Below are 15741 nucleotides of genomic sequence, written 5' to 3'. Positions count from 1 at the left end.
AAGTATTATAAAAAGTCGCAATTATCTTTTAAATTTATTTATTTATTTAAAAAATAAATAAATAAATAAATCCATACAATGGAGGCTTATTTCCGCCACTGAATAAAACATAAAAAATGTAATTGCTACTTTTTATCTCACAATTCAGATTTTTTTCCCCCTCAGAATTGTGTGATATAAAGTATTATAAAAAGTCGCAATTATCTTTTACATTTATTTATTTATTTATTTATTTATTTTTTTTTAAATCCATAGGCTTGTTTCCGACACTGACTAAAACATAAAAAGGTAATTGCGACTTTTTATCTCACAATTCTGACTTGTTTTATAAAGTTTTAATTGCAAGATAAAAAGTCACAATAATCTTTTAAATTGATTTATTATGTGGATGAAACAAGCTCCCATAGTAAAAGACTGCATTTATTTATTTATTTGAAAATAAAATAAAATAAAACCATACAATGGAAGCTTGTTTCCGCCACTGAATAAAACATAAAAAAGGTAATCCCACAATTATGACTTTTTCCCCTCAGAATTGCGTGACATAAAGTTTTATAAAGTCAGAATTGCGAGATATAAACTTGCAACCTGCCTTTATTTTGCAATTCTGACTTTATGACTGTAAAAGTCATAGAAACAAGTCAGAGACAGAGAAAAAAGTCAGAATTGTGAGATAAAAGTCAAACTTACCTTTTAAAATGTTTTATTCAGTGTCGGAAACAAGCTTCCATACTATCCAGAACATACATAAAGATAAACGTTTAAAGATAAAGAGTTTTTATTGAGGGAAATTACGAGTATGGTACTCGTGCTACGTTCCCTTTAAGGTTACCAAGGGCTACAGTTTCCATGTGAGAACGAGGCGAATTGACGTCAATGGCAGGCTTTGATTGGTGTTTTACCATTTCCGGTGGGCAGACGTCCAAGCGCCTGTGAAGAATAGTTGTTGCGCCGTCTCTGAATAACGGAATAACGCAGAAGCCGAGTGGCGTTATAAAGGCTCGGTAAGAAATATCGGCACTTCAAATGTGATGTTTCATCGAGTAGAGATAGAGCCAAACAGTTCTAACGAGCGGTAAACGCTGCAAATGCCATTTGTTTATGATCCAGATAAAGATGGCGATCACTCAGCGGCCTTCGGTTAGATATTTGTAGCTGATGTTATTCTCATATAGCATTTAACACGCCATTCAGGAGCCTGTTATGTTTTATGGGTTTTAAAGTTTATGTTTTAAGATTTAACCTTCTTCTAGTTGAGGTTTCGAGTACATTTGAGAGAACGGCATGTCTGTTCTGTTGTTTTGAGTTGCGTTTTGATGTTATTAAAATGACTTTGTATGTGTATTACATTATATTTTATAATTATTATATGTAAAATATTGAACAAAATACGAAATATTACTATAAGAGTTATATTTATTCTTAAAAACTCAATTTTTAATTTTTTTAATGAAAATGTGATAGTAATATTGTATAATTATTATTATTCTTCACATTATATTTTCATATTTTGATGGTTTTGTGAAATATTTTAACCTTCATCCTAAATATACTGGTATTCTGATTGATGTTGTTGAAGTGGAACATGATTTTATGTCAACATAATAATAATAAAAAGCAAACTGCAGTAGTTTTCTGTAAATATTATGAATCATATGAAAACGCATATAGTTCATGCAGTGGATCAAACTCTCCAGGTGTGTTGAAACAAAGATAATCTCCAGATTATTTCTGACATCAATCTCATAAATGATGCCGTAATCCTGTTCCTGTCCTCCTTTGGACAGAATGTATTTTCATCATGTGCGGACGTTAATGATATTGTTATTAATAACAATATCCATCATCATAACGAAGAACATCGCATTTTTATATGTGTTTTTACTGTAGATATAATTATTCATTTGAAAGAAATGAATACATTTCAGACCTTCTGTATTCCTTTTTCCGGATCATTCATATTTCATAATCGTTCATGAGTTATAATATATCTGAGTTTTCCGTGTGTCTCACTGATTTGAATGGTGAAGAACATCCAGCATCATTTGAATAATCTAGAATCACATTTTTATGTGTTTTTACTGTAGTTATTTCAGATAATTATTCATTTGAAAGAAATAAATTAGGGCTGTCAAAAGATTAATCGCGATTAATCGCATCCAAAATAAAAGTTTGTGTTTACATAATATATGTGTGTGTACTCTGTTAATTATTATTTATATATAAATACACACACATTCATGTATATATTTAAGAAATATTTGCATGTATATACTATATATACATTTATATAATATATATAAATATAAATGTTTTATATATATATATATATATATATATATATAAAAAAAAAATTCTTAAATATATACATGAATGTGTGTGTATTTATGTATAAATAATAATTAACAGAGTACACACACATATATTATGTAAACACAAACTTTTATTTTGGATGCGATTAATCGCGATTAATCTTTTGACAGCCCTAAAATAAATACATTTCAAACCTTCTGTATTCGTTTTCCCGGATCATTCATATTTCATAATCGTTCATAAGTTATAATATATCTGAGTTTTCCGTGTGTCTCACTGATTTGAATGGTGAAGAACATCCAGCATCATTTGAATGATCTAGAATCGCATTTTTATGTGTTTTTACTGTAGTTATTTCATATAATTATTCATTTGAAAGAAAGAAATGCATTTCAAACCTTCTGTATTCGTTTTCCCGGATCATTCATATTTCATAATCGTTCATAAGTTATAATATATCTGAGTTTTCCGTGTGTCACTGATTTGAACGGTGTCTTGTTGAATGCTGCTGCAGGTCAGAGGTCAGAGGTCAGATCTAGCGTCCAGCATGGCGTCAGGCAGTGTGAGCAGCGAGGAGGAGAAGAGTCTGAGGGAGTGTGAGATATATGTGCAGAAACACAACATCCAGCAGCTGCTGAAGGACTGCATCGTGCAGCTGTGCACCTCGAGGCCCGACAGACCCATGGCCTTCCTCAGAGAACACTTCGAAAAGCTGGAGAAGGTTTGTCCATCACAATCGTTCTGAGATCCGGAAGCTTTGCTGACATCACTTTGCATAATGAACGTTGGGATGTGTTTATTAAAACACATAGATTGCAATATAACACTTTCAGCGAATAGTCCATAATAACTGGTATTATTTTTCCAGCAAATATGAATATTTGTCTGTATTATATTATACTTTTTTTTTTTAATTAGTATTATTGCTTTTATCATGTCTATTAGTGTTAATAGATTTATTTTATTTTCTCGAATAGGTTTAATTTATTTTTATTTCTGTTTTAGTTAATTTGTTTTTTTTTTTGAGAATGTATTTATTTCCAGTTAGCAGTCTAAACTAAATTAAAATAAAAACTGTTGCTTTGGAAACTAATGATATTTTTTTATTTTATTATTTCAGCTTTCTTTCAATTAACAAAAATAGTTTTAGCTATCGATAATAAACCTGACATGGGGTTTTACCCTTTTATATATATATATAAATATATATATATATATATATATATATATATATATATATATATATATATATATATATATATATATATATATATATATATATATATATATATATATATATATATATATATATATAAGCATGCATTTAGAAAAGAAACAGGGTGAATTTTTATTTTATGAATGAAATGTTTTCTATATTACATTTTTTGTCAGCATAAAATTCACCCTGTTTATTTTCTAAATAAAAAATCCAAATGTTTTATATATATATATATATATATATATATATATATATATATATATATATATATATATATATATATATATATATATATATATATATATATATATATATATATATACACACACAGTGGCAATAAAAAGTATGTGAACCACTTGCAGAATCTGTGAAAATGGGAATAATTTTAACTAAATAAGAGGCATCATACAAAATGCATGTTATTTTTTATTTAGTTCTGTCCTGAATAAGACATTTTACATTTTTTTACATATCCACAAGACAAAAAAAAAAAAGCTGAATTTATTAAAATAACCCCATTCAAAAGTTTATGAAACATTGATTCTCAATACTGTGTGTGGTTCCCTGGATGATCCACGGCTGTGTGTGTGTGTTTTGTGATGTTGTTCATGAGTCTCTTGTTTGTCCTGAGCAGTTAAACTGCCCAATGTTCTTCAGAAAAATCCTCCAGGTCCTGCACATTCTTCCGTTTGCACATTTGAACCCTCTCCAGCAATGACTGTATGATTTTGAGATCCATCTTTTCACACTGAGGACGATTGAGGGACTCAAACACAACTATTAGAAAAGTTAAAGCATTCACTGATGCTCCAGAAGGAAACACAACGCATTAAGAGCCGGGGGGTGAAAACCTTTGAACAGAATGAAGATGTCCAAATGTGTCTTATTTTGTTTAAATATCTTTTTTTTTTTTCATTTAGTACTGCCCTTCAGAAACAACAGAAGATACTTGCATGTTTCCCAGAAGACAAATTCAATAAGTTTTCACCAGTGATGCCAGTAACGCGTTACTCTAATCTGACTACTTTTTTCCAGTAACGAGTAATCTAACGCGTTACTATTTCCAAACCAGTCACTGTGAGTTACTATTTTAGTCATTTTCCTTAGTAAAAATATATATTTTTGCTTTCTTCTTGCGTCTCGGTGAGAGTATTTATATTAAGTGAAGTCAAGAAAGACTGTCTTTATTACATTTTTTATTAAAACATGTTTTTTTTTTTTCAGGAAATATTTTTTAATTTCAATTTAAAATAAACATTGTTGACGTTACTGTTAAAAATGCACTTCCAATAAAGTGAGTGTTGGCAAAAACGGTTGTCATTTCTATGTTGAGGCGGCAGGGGTGTTTTCGGCAACTGCTGAATGTAACTAATAAAGTAACTTGTAATCTAACTTAGTTACTTTTAAAGTCAAGTAATCTGTAAAGTAACTAAATTACTTTTTAAAGGAGTAATCAGATTACTTTTTCAAAGTTACTGTGGCAACACTGGGTTTCACCCCCAGCTCTTAATGCGTCGTGTTTCCTTCTGGAGCATCAGTGAATGTTTCAACCTTTTCTAATAGTTGTGTTTGAGTCCCTCAATCGTTTTGAGGGGGACATTCTTACCCGGAGCTTTTAGACCCCGGTTCCTGCGGTCGAAACACACAGAGTACCACCCCAAAGTCCCTAGTTCCTGGGGAAAGTTCCCGCGGTGGAAACACGGCTTTAGTTTGTTTAAACCCCGCCCCTTTCTTACATTAACTGCAAGCTTTGAGTGCAACCCCCACATCCCAAAATCCAACAACTGAGGGATAGAACCAAGTCCCGCCCTACATTTATTTCCTGATAACCTGTTTCATTCGGATATACGTCATCTGACGACACTTCTGTGTCATTGTCAGAGATGTATAAAGTACTAGAGACACATACTTGAGTAAAAGTACAAGTTCCTTTTCAAAAAAGTGACTTGAGTAGAAGTTGAAGTGCTCTTTAAGCACCACACTTAAGTAGAAGTACTAAAGTATTCAACATTTTTTGTACTTAAGTATTGCAAGTAGTTTATTTTAAAATGTACTACTCAAGTACTGAAAGTAAAAGTACAAGTATTGTGTTATGTAGTTATTAAAGAAAGTAGTCAAAAGTTTGAACATCATATTGTTTTTATTATTTCAAATGATTAAGCTAAAGGACAATCACAATGTTGGTAGGTAATTTTTCTACATATTGTCATATAAATAACCTGAAAATACTGTAGTTCATTAACATTAAATCTTACTATAACCACTCTAACCATTTGTTAACATTACATTAGTTAATGTATTAGACTAATAACTAACATGAACTAACCATGATCAATACATTTGTTAATGTATTTATTAATCTTTTTTAATCTTAGTTAATAAAAATACAGCTGTTCATTGTTTGTATATGTTACTTCACAGTGCACATTAACTATGTAAACAAATAGAGAGCAATTTGAGCGCAAGACGCTCGTGTTGTTTTAAAGACAGTGAATGCGCGTTCGCGGGGCTCTCTCGCGCGCTCTCTCTCTCTCTCTCATGCGCGGTAATGTGGGTTTGGAATGGAATGATTCGTAACATTTTTATAATTGTAACGAGTAACGATGCAGCACATAAAAAAAATATCGGAGTAAAAGTATTAAACTCATCGAAAATATGTACTGAAGTAAAAGTGGAAGTAGGAGAAAAAAATAATACTCTAGTAAAGTACAGATACTGCCTTTTAGTACTTAAGTACAGTAGTGAAGTAGTTCTACTTCGTTACTATACATCTCTGGTCATTGTGACCTCAAATCCAACCAAAATCCTTTCCTTCAAATGATTTTTCTGATAAAAATGATTTATGCGTGTCCTTCATGCACAGGAGGAAGCGAAGCAGCTCCTGAACCAGCAGAAGGCCAGCTCTCGCTCGGACTCTCGTGAAGATGAGGCGTCTCCTCCCATGAACCCCGTGGTGAAGGGTCGCAGGCGGAGAGGGGCCATCAGCGCCGAGGTCTACACCGAGGAGGACGCCGCCTCCTACGTCAGGAAGGTCTGTATTTCTCCGAATCACATGATGTCTGATGTCATCAGGACTCCATAGGTGAATCGGTCATGTGTTCTGTCTCTGTGAAGGTCATCCCTAAAGACTACAAAACCATGGCTGCTCTGGCCAAAGCCATCGAGAAGAATGTGCTCTTCTCACACCTGGACGACAATGAAAGAAGGTGACTTTGTTTATTCTGATAAAGCACAACACTACATCCAGATACATGGGGTTTTTCCTGCACTGGTCAGTTTTGAGATGTTACTTTTTTCAGACTAGTGGAAAGAAAACATGCAAAATAGACTATTAAGGGTCTGTTTGCATTCAGATTTCAATTTCAGTACATATCTTTAAAGTCTGTTTTCTCAAAATGAGTCAGAAATCTCCACCTGAGCAGCTTCACACACACCAACCTTTACGGTTTTATTCCTATCTATAATCTGAAGGTTTTTACCGAGGGGTTTGTTTTAGAGCTGTAATCAGTTAATCACATCCAACATAAAAATCTGTTTACATAATATATTTGTGTGTGTATATATATTATTTCTGTGTATATATACACACGCACACTTTATGTAAACACAGACGTTTATGTTAGATGCGATTAATCGATTGTACAGCCCTAGTTTGTTAATTTATTATTAACCTGATTTAATATAACATTTTATTCCTAAAAACAAGGTGACTGTTTTTTTTTTTAGTGATAAAAAGAGATTTTTGAAGCTGGCTTCATCCAGTGTTCACATTTCTGTTCAAATTAGTGCATTGTTAATTAGACACTGCCTCATTTGCATATGTAAACATAACATTTCAAAAACTTGAATAATACAAAATGTAAAGATGTGATCAATTAGCTGGGTGCACTATGTAAAATGTTTTCAGTAAAATATCCAAATACCACTAGTCCAGTGTTATATATTTTGTTCAGTTGAGTACTTACAATATCCCAAATGTTTCCAACTATTTGTAAATCATGAGAAATTGCTATTTTAACCGAGGAACCGGGACGTGTGAGGGAGTCGCCTGTCGATGGCTTCATATCTGCGTTACTCTCAGTTTCTAGTGTTATTTTGCAGAAACGCTTTACTCTCACTGCAGTGTGAACAAGTGTCATAGCAGCCGCTGAGAGAACACACAGAGTAACGTCATAACATCATCAACACACTCAGATGTGTCTAATATTATCAACAGAGCTGCGTTACCTCATACTCATGACCGGAAAAGTGGAAATGGCGCATGCGACTGTGTCATAATAAAAGTCCCGTGTGTTGCGTTCATCTTATTAACAATCGCTCCAGTGGTTCCTCAGCTCCACAACACTCGGTCCTGCTTCTGCTTCAGACTACAGTAACGTTAATAATCACATCCATCAACATGATTTCTGCCCGAGTCCTATCCTGACTCTTTTCCACCGGCTGTGAGGTGAAGACCACATGTCCCAAGAGTCTGCGTTCAAACGTGCCATCATCAAACTGCGCCTTTTGTTTTGAACAGGAAAAGTTACATAGTGCACCTTTAATCTGTATTTTTTTACCCTGCAAACCTGGTGTGTCTTGCCTTAAATATAAAATAATTTACTAACCAAATTTTCGTTAACACTTTATTTTAGTGTCCTTGTTACATGTACTTATCATAGTAATAACAGTAAATTATTACATGCAACTAACCCCAAATCAAACCCTAACCCTATAGTAAGTACATGTAGTTAATTATTATCGGTACTTAAATATATAATTACACTGTAACAATGATACCTTAAAATAAAGTCTAACCAAATGCTCTATAATGTTTTCACCTACAGTGACATATTTGACGCAATGTTTCCAGTCACCTACATTGCAGGAGAGATTGTCATCCAACAAGGTAGAACATTGAAAACACTTATGAAGACTTATGACCACATTTACACAGTTATTTACCTTCACTTTTTTGTTTCCCAGGTGATGAGGGCGATAACTTCTATGTCATTGATCAGGGTGAAATGGATGTAAGTTACACCTCCTGAGTTTCGGGTGTATTCATATAATCAACCTAAACATTTCCTGATGGAGAACATCAAGTCCCACCCTGGATTTGTTCTCTATCAGAACCGGTTTCACTCAGAAACACGGCTTATGGTTACAGAAGTCAAAGTGCGATGATGTTGTGTGTTCGCAGGTGTATGTGAACAGTGAGTGGGTCACCAGCATCGGAGAGGGCGGCAGCTTTGGAGAGCTGGCTCTGATCTACGGCACCCCGAGAGCCGCCACCGTCAGAGCCAAGACCAACGCCAAGCTCTGGGGCATTGACAGAGACAGTTACAGGAGAATACTGATGGTATCTGCCCTTCCCACACACACACACACACACACACACACACACACACACACACACACACACACACACATCACTGCAGTGTTTAACTGGCATTTCATTTTACAAAACATCCTTTGTTTGATGATAGGGAAGCACTTTGAGGAAGAGGAAGATGTACGAGGAGTTCTTGAGCAAAGTATCAATTTTAGGTAACTCTATCTATCTATCAATCAGTCTGTCATTTTATCTGTCAGTCTATCAGTTTGTTGTTTTGTTCATCTATCTATCTGTCGGTCTGTCTGTCTATCTATCTATCTGTCGGTCTATCTATCTATCTGTCGGTCTATCTGTCTGTCGTTCTGTCTATCTATCTGTCATTCTGTCTATCTATCTGTCTGTCTGTCATTCTGTCTATCTATCTGTCTGTCGTTCTGTCTATCTATCTATGTCTGTCGTTGTCTATCTATGTCTGTCTATCTCTGTCATGATCTATCTATCTATCAGTCTGTCTGTCGTTCTGTCTATCTATCTGTCTGTCTGTGTCTATCTATCTGTCTGTTGTTCTGTCTATCTATCTGTCTGTCGTTCTGTCTATCTATCTGTCGTTCTGTCTAATCTGTCTGTCGTTCTGTCTATCTATCTGTCGTTCTGTCTATCTATCTGTCTGTCTGTCGTTCTGTCTATCTATCTGTCTGTCGTTCTGTCTATCTATCTGTCTGTCGTTCTGTCTATCTATCTGTCTGTCGTTCTGTCTATCTATCTGTCATTCTGTCTATCTATCTGTCTATCTGTGTCTATCTATCTGTCTATCTATCTGTCTGTCGTTCTGTCTATCTATCTGTCGTTCTGTCTATCTATCTGTCTGTCTGTCGTTCTGTCTGTCTGTCGTTCTGTCTATCTATCTGTCTGTCGTTCTGTCTATCTATCTGTCTGTCGTTCTGTCTATCTATCTGTCATTCTGTCTATCTATCTGTCTGTCTGTCATTCTGTCTATCTATCTGTCTGTCGTTCTGTCTATCTATCTATGTCTGTCGTTGTCTATCTATGTCTGTCTATCTCTGTCGTGATCTATCTATCTATCAGTCTGTCTGTCGTTCTGTCTATCTATCTATCTGTCTGTGTCTATCTATCTGTCTATCTGTCTGTTGTTCTGTCTATCTATCTGTCTGTCGTTCTGTCTATCTATCTGTCGTTCTGTCTATCTATCTGTCGTTCTGTCTATCTATATCTGTCTGTCGTTGTCTATCTATATCTGTCTGTCGTTGTCTATCTATATCTATCTATCGTTGTCTATCATCTGTCTATCTGTTTGTCTATCTATCTATCTCTCTCTCTATCTTTCTGTCTATCTATCTGTCTGTCGTTCTGTCTATCTATCTGTCATTGTCTGTATCTATCTGTCTGTCTGTCGTTGTCTATCGTTCTATCTATCTGTCTGTCTATCTGTCTGTCGTTGTCTGTATCTATCTGTCTGTCTGTCGTCTATCTATTTGTCTGTCTATCTATCTATCTGTCTGTCTGTCTGTCTATCTATCTGTCTGTCGTTCTGTCTATCTATCTATGTCTGTCGTTGTCTATCTATCTCTGTCGTGGTCTATCTATCTATCAGTCTGTCTGTCTATCTATCGTTGTCTTTCTATCTGTCTATCTGCGTCTATCTATCTGTCTGTCGTTGTCTGTCTCTATCTTTCTGTCTATCTATCTGTCTGTCGTTCTGTCTATCTGTCTGTCGTTCTGTCTATCTATCTGTCGTTCTGTCTATATGTCTGTCGTTCTGTCTATCTATATCTGTCTGTCGTTGTCTATCTATATCTATCTATCGTTGTCTATCATCTGTCTGTCTATCTGTTTGTCTATCTATCTATCTGTCTCTCTTTCTGTCTATCTATCTGTCTGTCGTTCTGTCTATCTATCTGTCATTGTCTGTATCTATCTGTCTGTCTGTCGTTGTCTATCGTTCTATCTATCTGTCTGTCTGTCTATCTATCTGTCTGTCGTTGTCTGTATCTATCTGTCTGTCTGTCTGTCTATCTATATATGTATCTCTATCGCTGTCTGTCTATTGTTTTTTCTATTCAACTTCTGTTACTATAAGTGACACACACAGAGAGAGAGATCTGTGGAGCTCCAGTAACATGAGTGTGTGTGATCATCTCAGAGTCTCTGGATAAGTGGGAGCGTCTGACGGTGGCTGACTCTCTAGAGCCGGTGCAGTTTGAGGACACTCAGAAGATTGTGGTGCAGGGAGAACCAGGGGACGAGTTCTTCATCATCCTGGAGGTGAAGTCTCCCGTCTGCTGCAAGCGTGTCAGTGTTTGTGCAAGTGTTGTGATTTCTGAAGTCATGTCGTGTCTTTCCTCAGGGATGTGCAGCCGTTCTGCAGCGCAGGTCAGAGAATGAGGAGTTCGTAGAGGTCGGCAGGTTAGCACCGTCAGACTACTTCGGTAAGTGTTGAAAAGCATGGATGTTCCAGTACACGTTCTTAAAGGGATAGTTCACACTTTATTTCGATTAGTCCACTTTTAGACAAGTAACTTTGCAACAACATGTCAACTAATGCTGCCCTTGTGTGCTTATTACCGTAAATACGAGTTTCCCAGGTAAAAACTGCACATGAACGCCCTCTGATGTCGTGTTTAACACTGGGAAGTTCGGAAATAATTTTTTATACCCAAATTCCCGAGATGGGCGTGCCATAAACTTTAAACATGGTGGCAGGGAGAACTACTGCTGCTTTTTTTTTTTTTCTTCCCCAGAACAGCTAGATCGTCTTGACATTAATGTAGTGCATATTTACATATACAAGTAATCATTTGAAGTGGACTGTATGTTTTATACACATCGAAAATAGCCTGCATTTGACCGGAATTACAGAATACATCGTAAATGTTTATAAGGTTGTAAGTAGGGCTGGGTCTCGATTCAGATGTTCCAATTCGATTTCGATTCTCGATTCGATTTTCGATTCAACTCAATATTATATTTATAAAAAAGAAAAGTGAACAAGTTTGTGATTAAAAAGAACGGTTTTCTTTGTATTTTTCTGCCGATTTTTCCGGAAGTGCGCCCGCGTGCACATACGCCTATATTGCAATCATTCGCGAACATGTCACTTGTGTGTTACAAACGGAAACTGGAGAACTGAGGGAAGAGACGAGATGCTGAAGGGAATGAAGAGCCGCTTTCCTGCGCGAGCTGAAGTTGCGCGAGCTGAAGTTGCCGAGTTTACCTCTCCGCCTGCACAAGCACAGATAGTGAGCGTTTGTTCAGCTCCGCTTCTCACGTGTTGGATCGGATGAGAACGAAACAGACTAACTTGTGACAAAGCCGAAATACTTCTTTTTGTAGCCTAAAGAAGAACATGCATGCACTTTTGAAATGAAATACCATCAGTTCTGTAGCCTATAGGATGATCATTTTTATTTGGTAACGCTTTAGAATAATGGTCATTAGTTAACATTAGTTAACTACATCAGTTAACATTAACTAATAAGGAACTGCACTTATGAAGCGTTTATTAATCTTTGTTAATGTTAATTTCAACATTTACTAATGCATTATTAAAATCTTGTTAACATTAGTTAATGCTTTGTGAACTAACATGAGCAGCTGGATTTATATTAACTAACGTTAACAAAGATGAACAAATACAGTAACAAATGTACTGCTCATGGTTAGTTCATGTTAGTTAATACATTAACTAATGTTAACTAATGACCATTATTCTAAAGTGTTACCTTTTATTTTACCTTAAAATGACATTGACTTAATTTGATTTAAAAAGCACCTGCTGTAGCATCTTAGTTTTTTTCGTTGCACTAAAAATTATTTGATTTAACATTTTGGAACAATTATATACTTTGGTTTTATTTAATTTCACTGGTAAAGACTTTTTTTCTTTACACTGAATTTAAAAACAAATGCTGATTTAAGTATCATCTTTGTTTGGATTGCAGAATATGCAGCCTTTAATTTCACCTTTCAGCCTTTTAATTTCCAATTCAATTTCTTGTTAATTTCAGATTGCGGACTTGTTTTCATAAGCCAAAAGCCAATTTAGCCTCGGAAGTAGTATCGGAATCGGCCAGTTTTCTTGAAAAAAAATCGGAATCGGCCAGTTTTCTTGAAAAAAAAAATCGGTATCGGAATCGGCCATGTAAAATCATGATCGGTGCATCACTAATTTGTAGCATTTTACCTCAGCATTACAAACGTCAACACACCGGAAGCCGCCATTTAACCAGTGAATGAATGAATGACAGGCCGCGCGCCTCTCGCTCCTTTGTAACATCGCACAAGGCCAATAAGAGGGTGACATCTAGCGGAAAAAAAATTGTTTCGTGGCCTTTGAGAATCGATTTTGAATCGACCACATTTTAAAAAACGATTAATCGAAAAATACAAACATGTTGGAAGCGTTTCCAGGCAAAATAGAATAGGAAAAGATGTTTGTGTCATTTTGACACAAATACATATTAATAAATGACATTTTGATGTTTGAAAGTCTCTAGGTTTTGACATGCATGCAGATATAATTGTAATTTAAAAAGATAAATAATAATTAAAGCTGCAAGCAGCGATGAAAGGGCACATGCACCGCCACCCGGTGGCCTCAGGAAACCAGTGAATAGTGGGCGACATGCATTTAAGCGGGTAAATATAGGAGAAATATGGCAAACTCACTTCAATGTGCCACACTTCTTTCTGCCAGCAGGTGGCGCTTTGACTATAACTGAATATTGCCATGTAGATGTGTTCAGGTCAGGACTATTATCAAACAGATCAGACATTGTATGTCCGAGTTACAACAACAAAACATTTTTAAAATTGCTCAGGATTTAAACATTCTATGTACACTAGTCAAAAATGTATAACATTGTTCTTGTGGTTTTTGAATATTTCAATAGAAAAATCTTACATATTGTGCCTTTAAGTCTAAAAAAAGTATATATTAAATAACTACAAATATGTGTTTTAACATGTGTGTTTCTCGCACTTGTTCCCTCTCACCAGGCGAGATCGCTCTGCTGATGAACCGACCCCGTGCGGCGACCGTGGTGGCCCGCGGGCCGCTCAAATGCGTGAAGCTGGACAGGCCGCGCTTCGAGCGTGTGCTGGGGCCGTGTTCGGACATCCTCAAGCGCAACATCCAACAGTACAACAGCTTCGTGTCGCTCTCCGTCTGAGAAGCCGCCCGTCCCCCTGAAAACCTTAACCACACCGTTAGCTTTTCCTTCACACCTCGTCATCGTCACGCGCTTCGTCAAGTGCTTCCCATGTCGAGAGCTTTAACAGCCGCTTTCATCGTCGGACATTTAGAGCCAAATGAAAGGACAGACAATCAAACGTACGTTCCTCCAATCGAATCGCATCTGCAGTGTTTTTACCTTTCATTCCAAGCAGTAAACCTACAGTAGAGGAGTATAGATATATTTATAGTAAAGCCGTTTTGAATTCCTTTACCCTCACAGTGCAGGTTAGTTTTTTAAGACTAGTTTTATAAGATTAACTGCCTACATGTATAACAGAGTAAGATAGACGAGTGACATTCTGATTCAATTCTTCAAGCCTTACTGCCTCATTCCCCCAATATCGGTCAGGAACATTTATCCGTTTTATTTCTTATTATCATTCCAGCACACGCTCTTGCTATTTGTGTTCGGTTGCTTATTGTAGTAAATCAGCGAGGCCGTTCCCGTCTATCCAATCGTGGCTGATCAAATTTTGAAACCAGGAATGATGGGCGTTTCTGTTCTGTTACAATGCCAGTGCCAAACGTTGGACAGAGCCTCGAGGGGAGCGTGACAGAGATTCGTATGTTCCTGCATGTGCGCCGACGCCGCCGAATGAGAATAGCTCTTGATTCGGGATGATCCAGTATTTACCTTCTTGTCAGTATATGCCGAGAAATACCAGTTTTATTTTTTAACGAGCTTATTTTTCCACAAAGGTGCACAGTGGCGTATTTAGTCGCATAATTTCAAGTGTTTCTGTGGCCATTTTTAAAACGGGCTTGTCGCTGTTTTAACGTTGAACTAAAACGACGGAAAGGATTAGGAAGTTGACGTCAATGCCGAGGTCTCACGAAACCGAAAACGAATCCATTCTGCTCACGTTTCACGAATGGCGGCAACATCTTTGATACGTTTTTATAAAAGTTAAACGAAGCGATTTGGTGTTGACATGTCCGTGTTCTGTTCTTTGCTGTTCAACAGTCCAGAGTGATCAATGTTTGATTCTCTTTATTTACAAAAATGTTCCTCGTTTTAGCTTTTGAGAAATGCCGATTAAAGGTGTAACACAAAGGATTCCTCTTCGTAACGTTTATTAGGCTGATTTCCCCCTGAAACGAGTGGGCCAGAAGCTCGCGCACACGTGTTTTCTGTCTGTCTGAATGGACTGATGAATTAGATCAGGGCTGCCCGATCCAGTTCCTGCTAAGTTTAGCTCCGCCCCCTGATCAGCTAACCTTCACACACAGCTGTGTTGGATCTGAACTCCCTCAAACCCAGACTAGTTCTTATGAGCTGCTGATATATTACAGACCTCAAATGATGTTTGATTTGTCAATGTTACCCAAATGTGTTGTTTCATTTCCAGCGAGTTCTGCGCAGAAAATCCAAATGGCAGTTTAAGCAATAAAAAGGTTGGAATATTGAACAATCGGCTGCAGTGGAGCGCTTTCTTTTCACACAAATGCTCAATATTTACTTCAAGTTGTCATGTAGATGTGCCAGACACAAGAGGGCAGTGTTCAACTGAGAGTCTCAGTTATCATGATTTAAGGCATTTTAATGAATTCTGTGTTACTTCTGGTTCATTTGTCACAGGAAAGGAAGGTCCACTTGAGTACATTGCATTGTGGGATATTTTATTACATGCGGAGTGC

General features: G+C 36.3%; 1 protein-coding gene across 1 annotated transcript; it reads left to right on the top strand.

Moving 5' to 3' along the window:
• The first annotated feature begins 840 nt into the window (after window positions 1-840).
• On the top strand, window positions 841-15517 carry prkar1ab (protein kinase, cAMP-dependent, regulatory, type I, alpha (tissue specific extinguisher 1) b). Its single transcript, XM_079801669.1, has 11 exons — window positions 841-1004; window positions 2828-3034; window positions 6396-6563; window positions 6647-6738; window positions 8359-8420; window positions 8498-8544; window positions 8715-8873; window positions 9001-9061; window positions 11011-11132; window positions 11215-11296; window positions 13866-15517. Exons 2-11 carry the CDS (start codon window positions 2861-2863, stop codon window positions 14036-14038), a joined length of 1140 nt encoding a protein of 379 aa, XP_079657795.1. The 5' UTR covers window positions 841-1004; window positions 2828-2860; the 3' UTR covers window positions 14039-15517.
• Window positions 15518-15741: the final 224 nt, after the last annotated feature.

This window comes from Gobio gobio (assembly GCF_949357685.1).
Source record: "Gobio gobio genome assembly, chromosome: 20".
In the NCBI taxonomy this organism is placed as follows: Eukaryota; Metazoa; Chordata; class Actinopteri; order Cypriniformes; family Gobionidae; genus Gobio; species Gobio gobio.
This window is presented reverse-complemented; position numbering and strand designations above follow the sequence as displayed.

Coding starts and splice junctions, on each gene's coding strand:
- prkar1ab (XM_079801669.1), top strand. CDS start 2,861: ATGGCGTCAGGCAGTGTGAGCAGCGAGGAGGAGAAGAGTCTGAGGGAG. Junction 8,545..8,714: donor TTGATCAGGGTGAAATGGAT/GTAAGTTACACC, acceptor GTGTGTTCGCAG/GTGTATGTGAACAGTGAGTG. Junction 9,062..11,010: donor GAGCAAAGTATCAATTTTAG/GTAACTCTATCT, acceptor TGATCATCTCAG/AGTCTCTGGATAAGTGGGAG.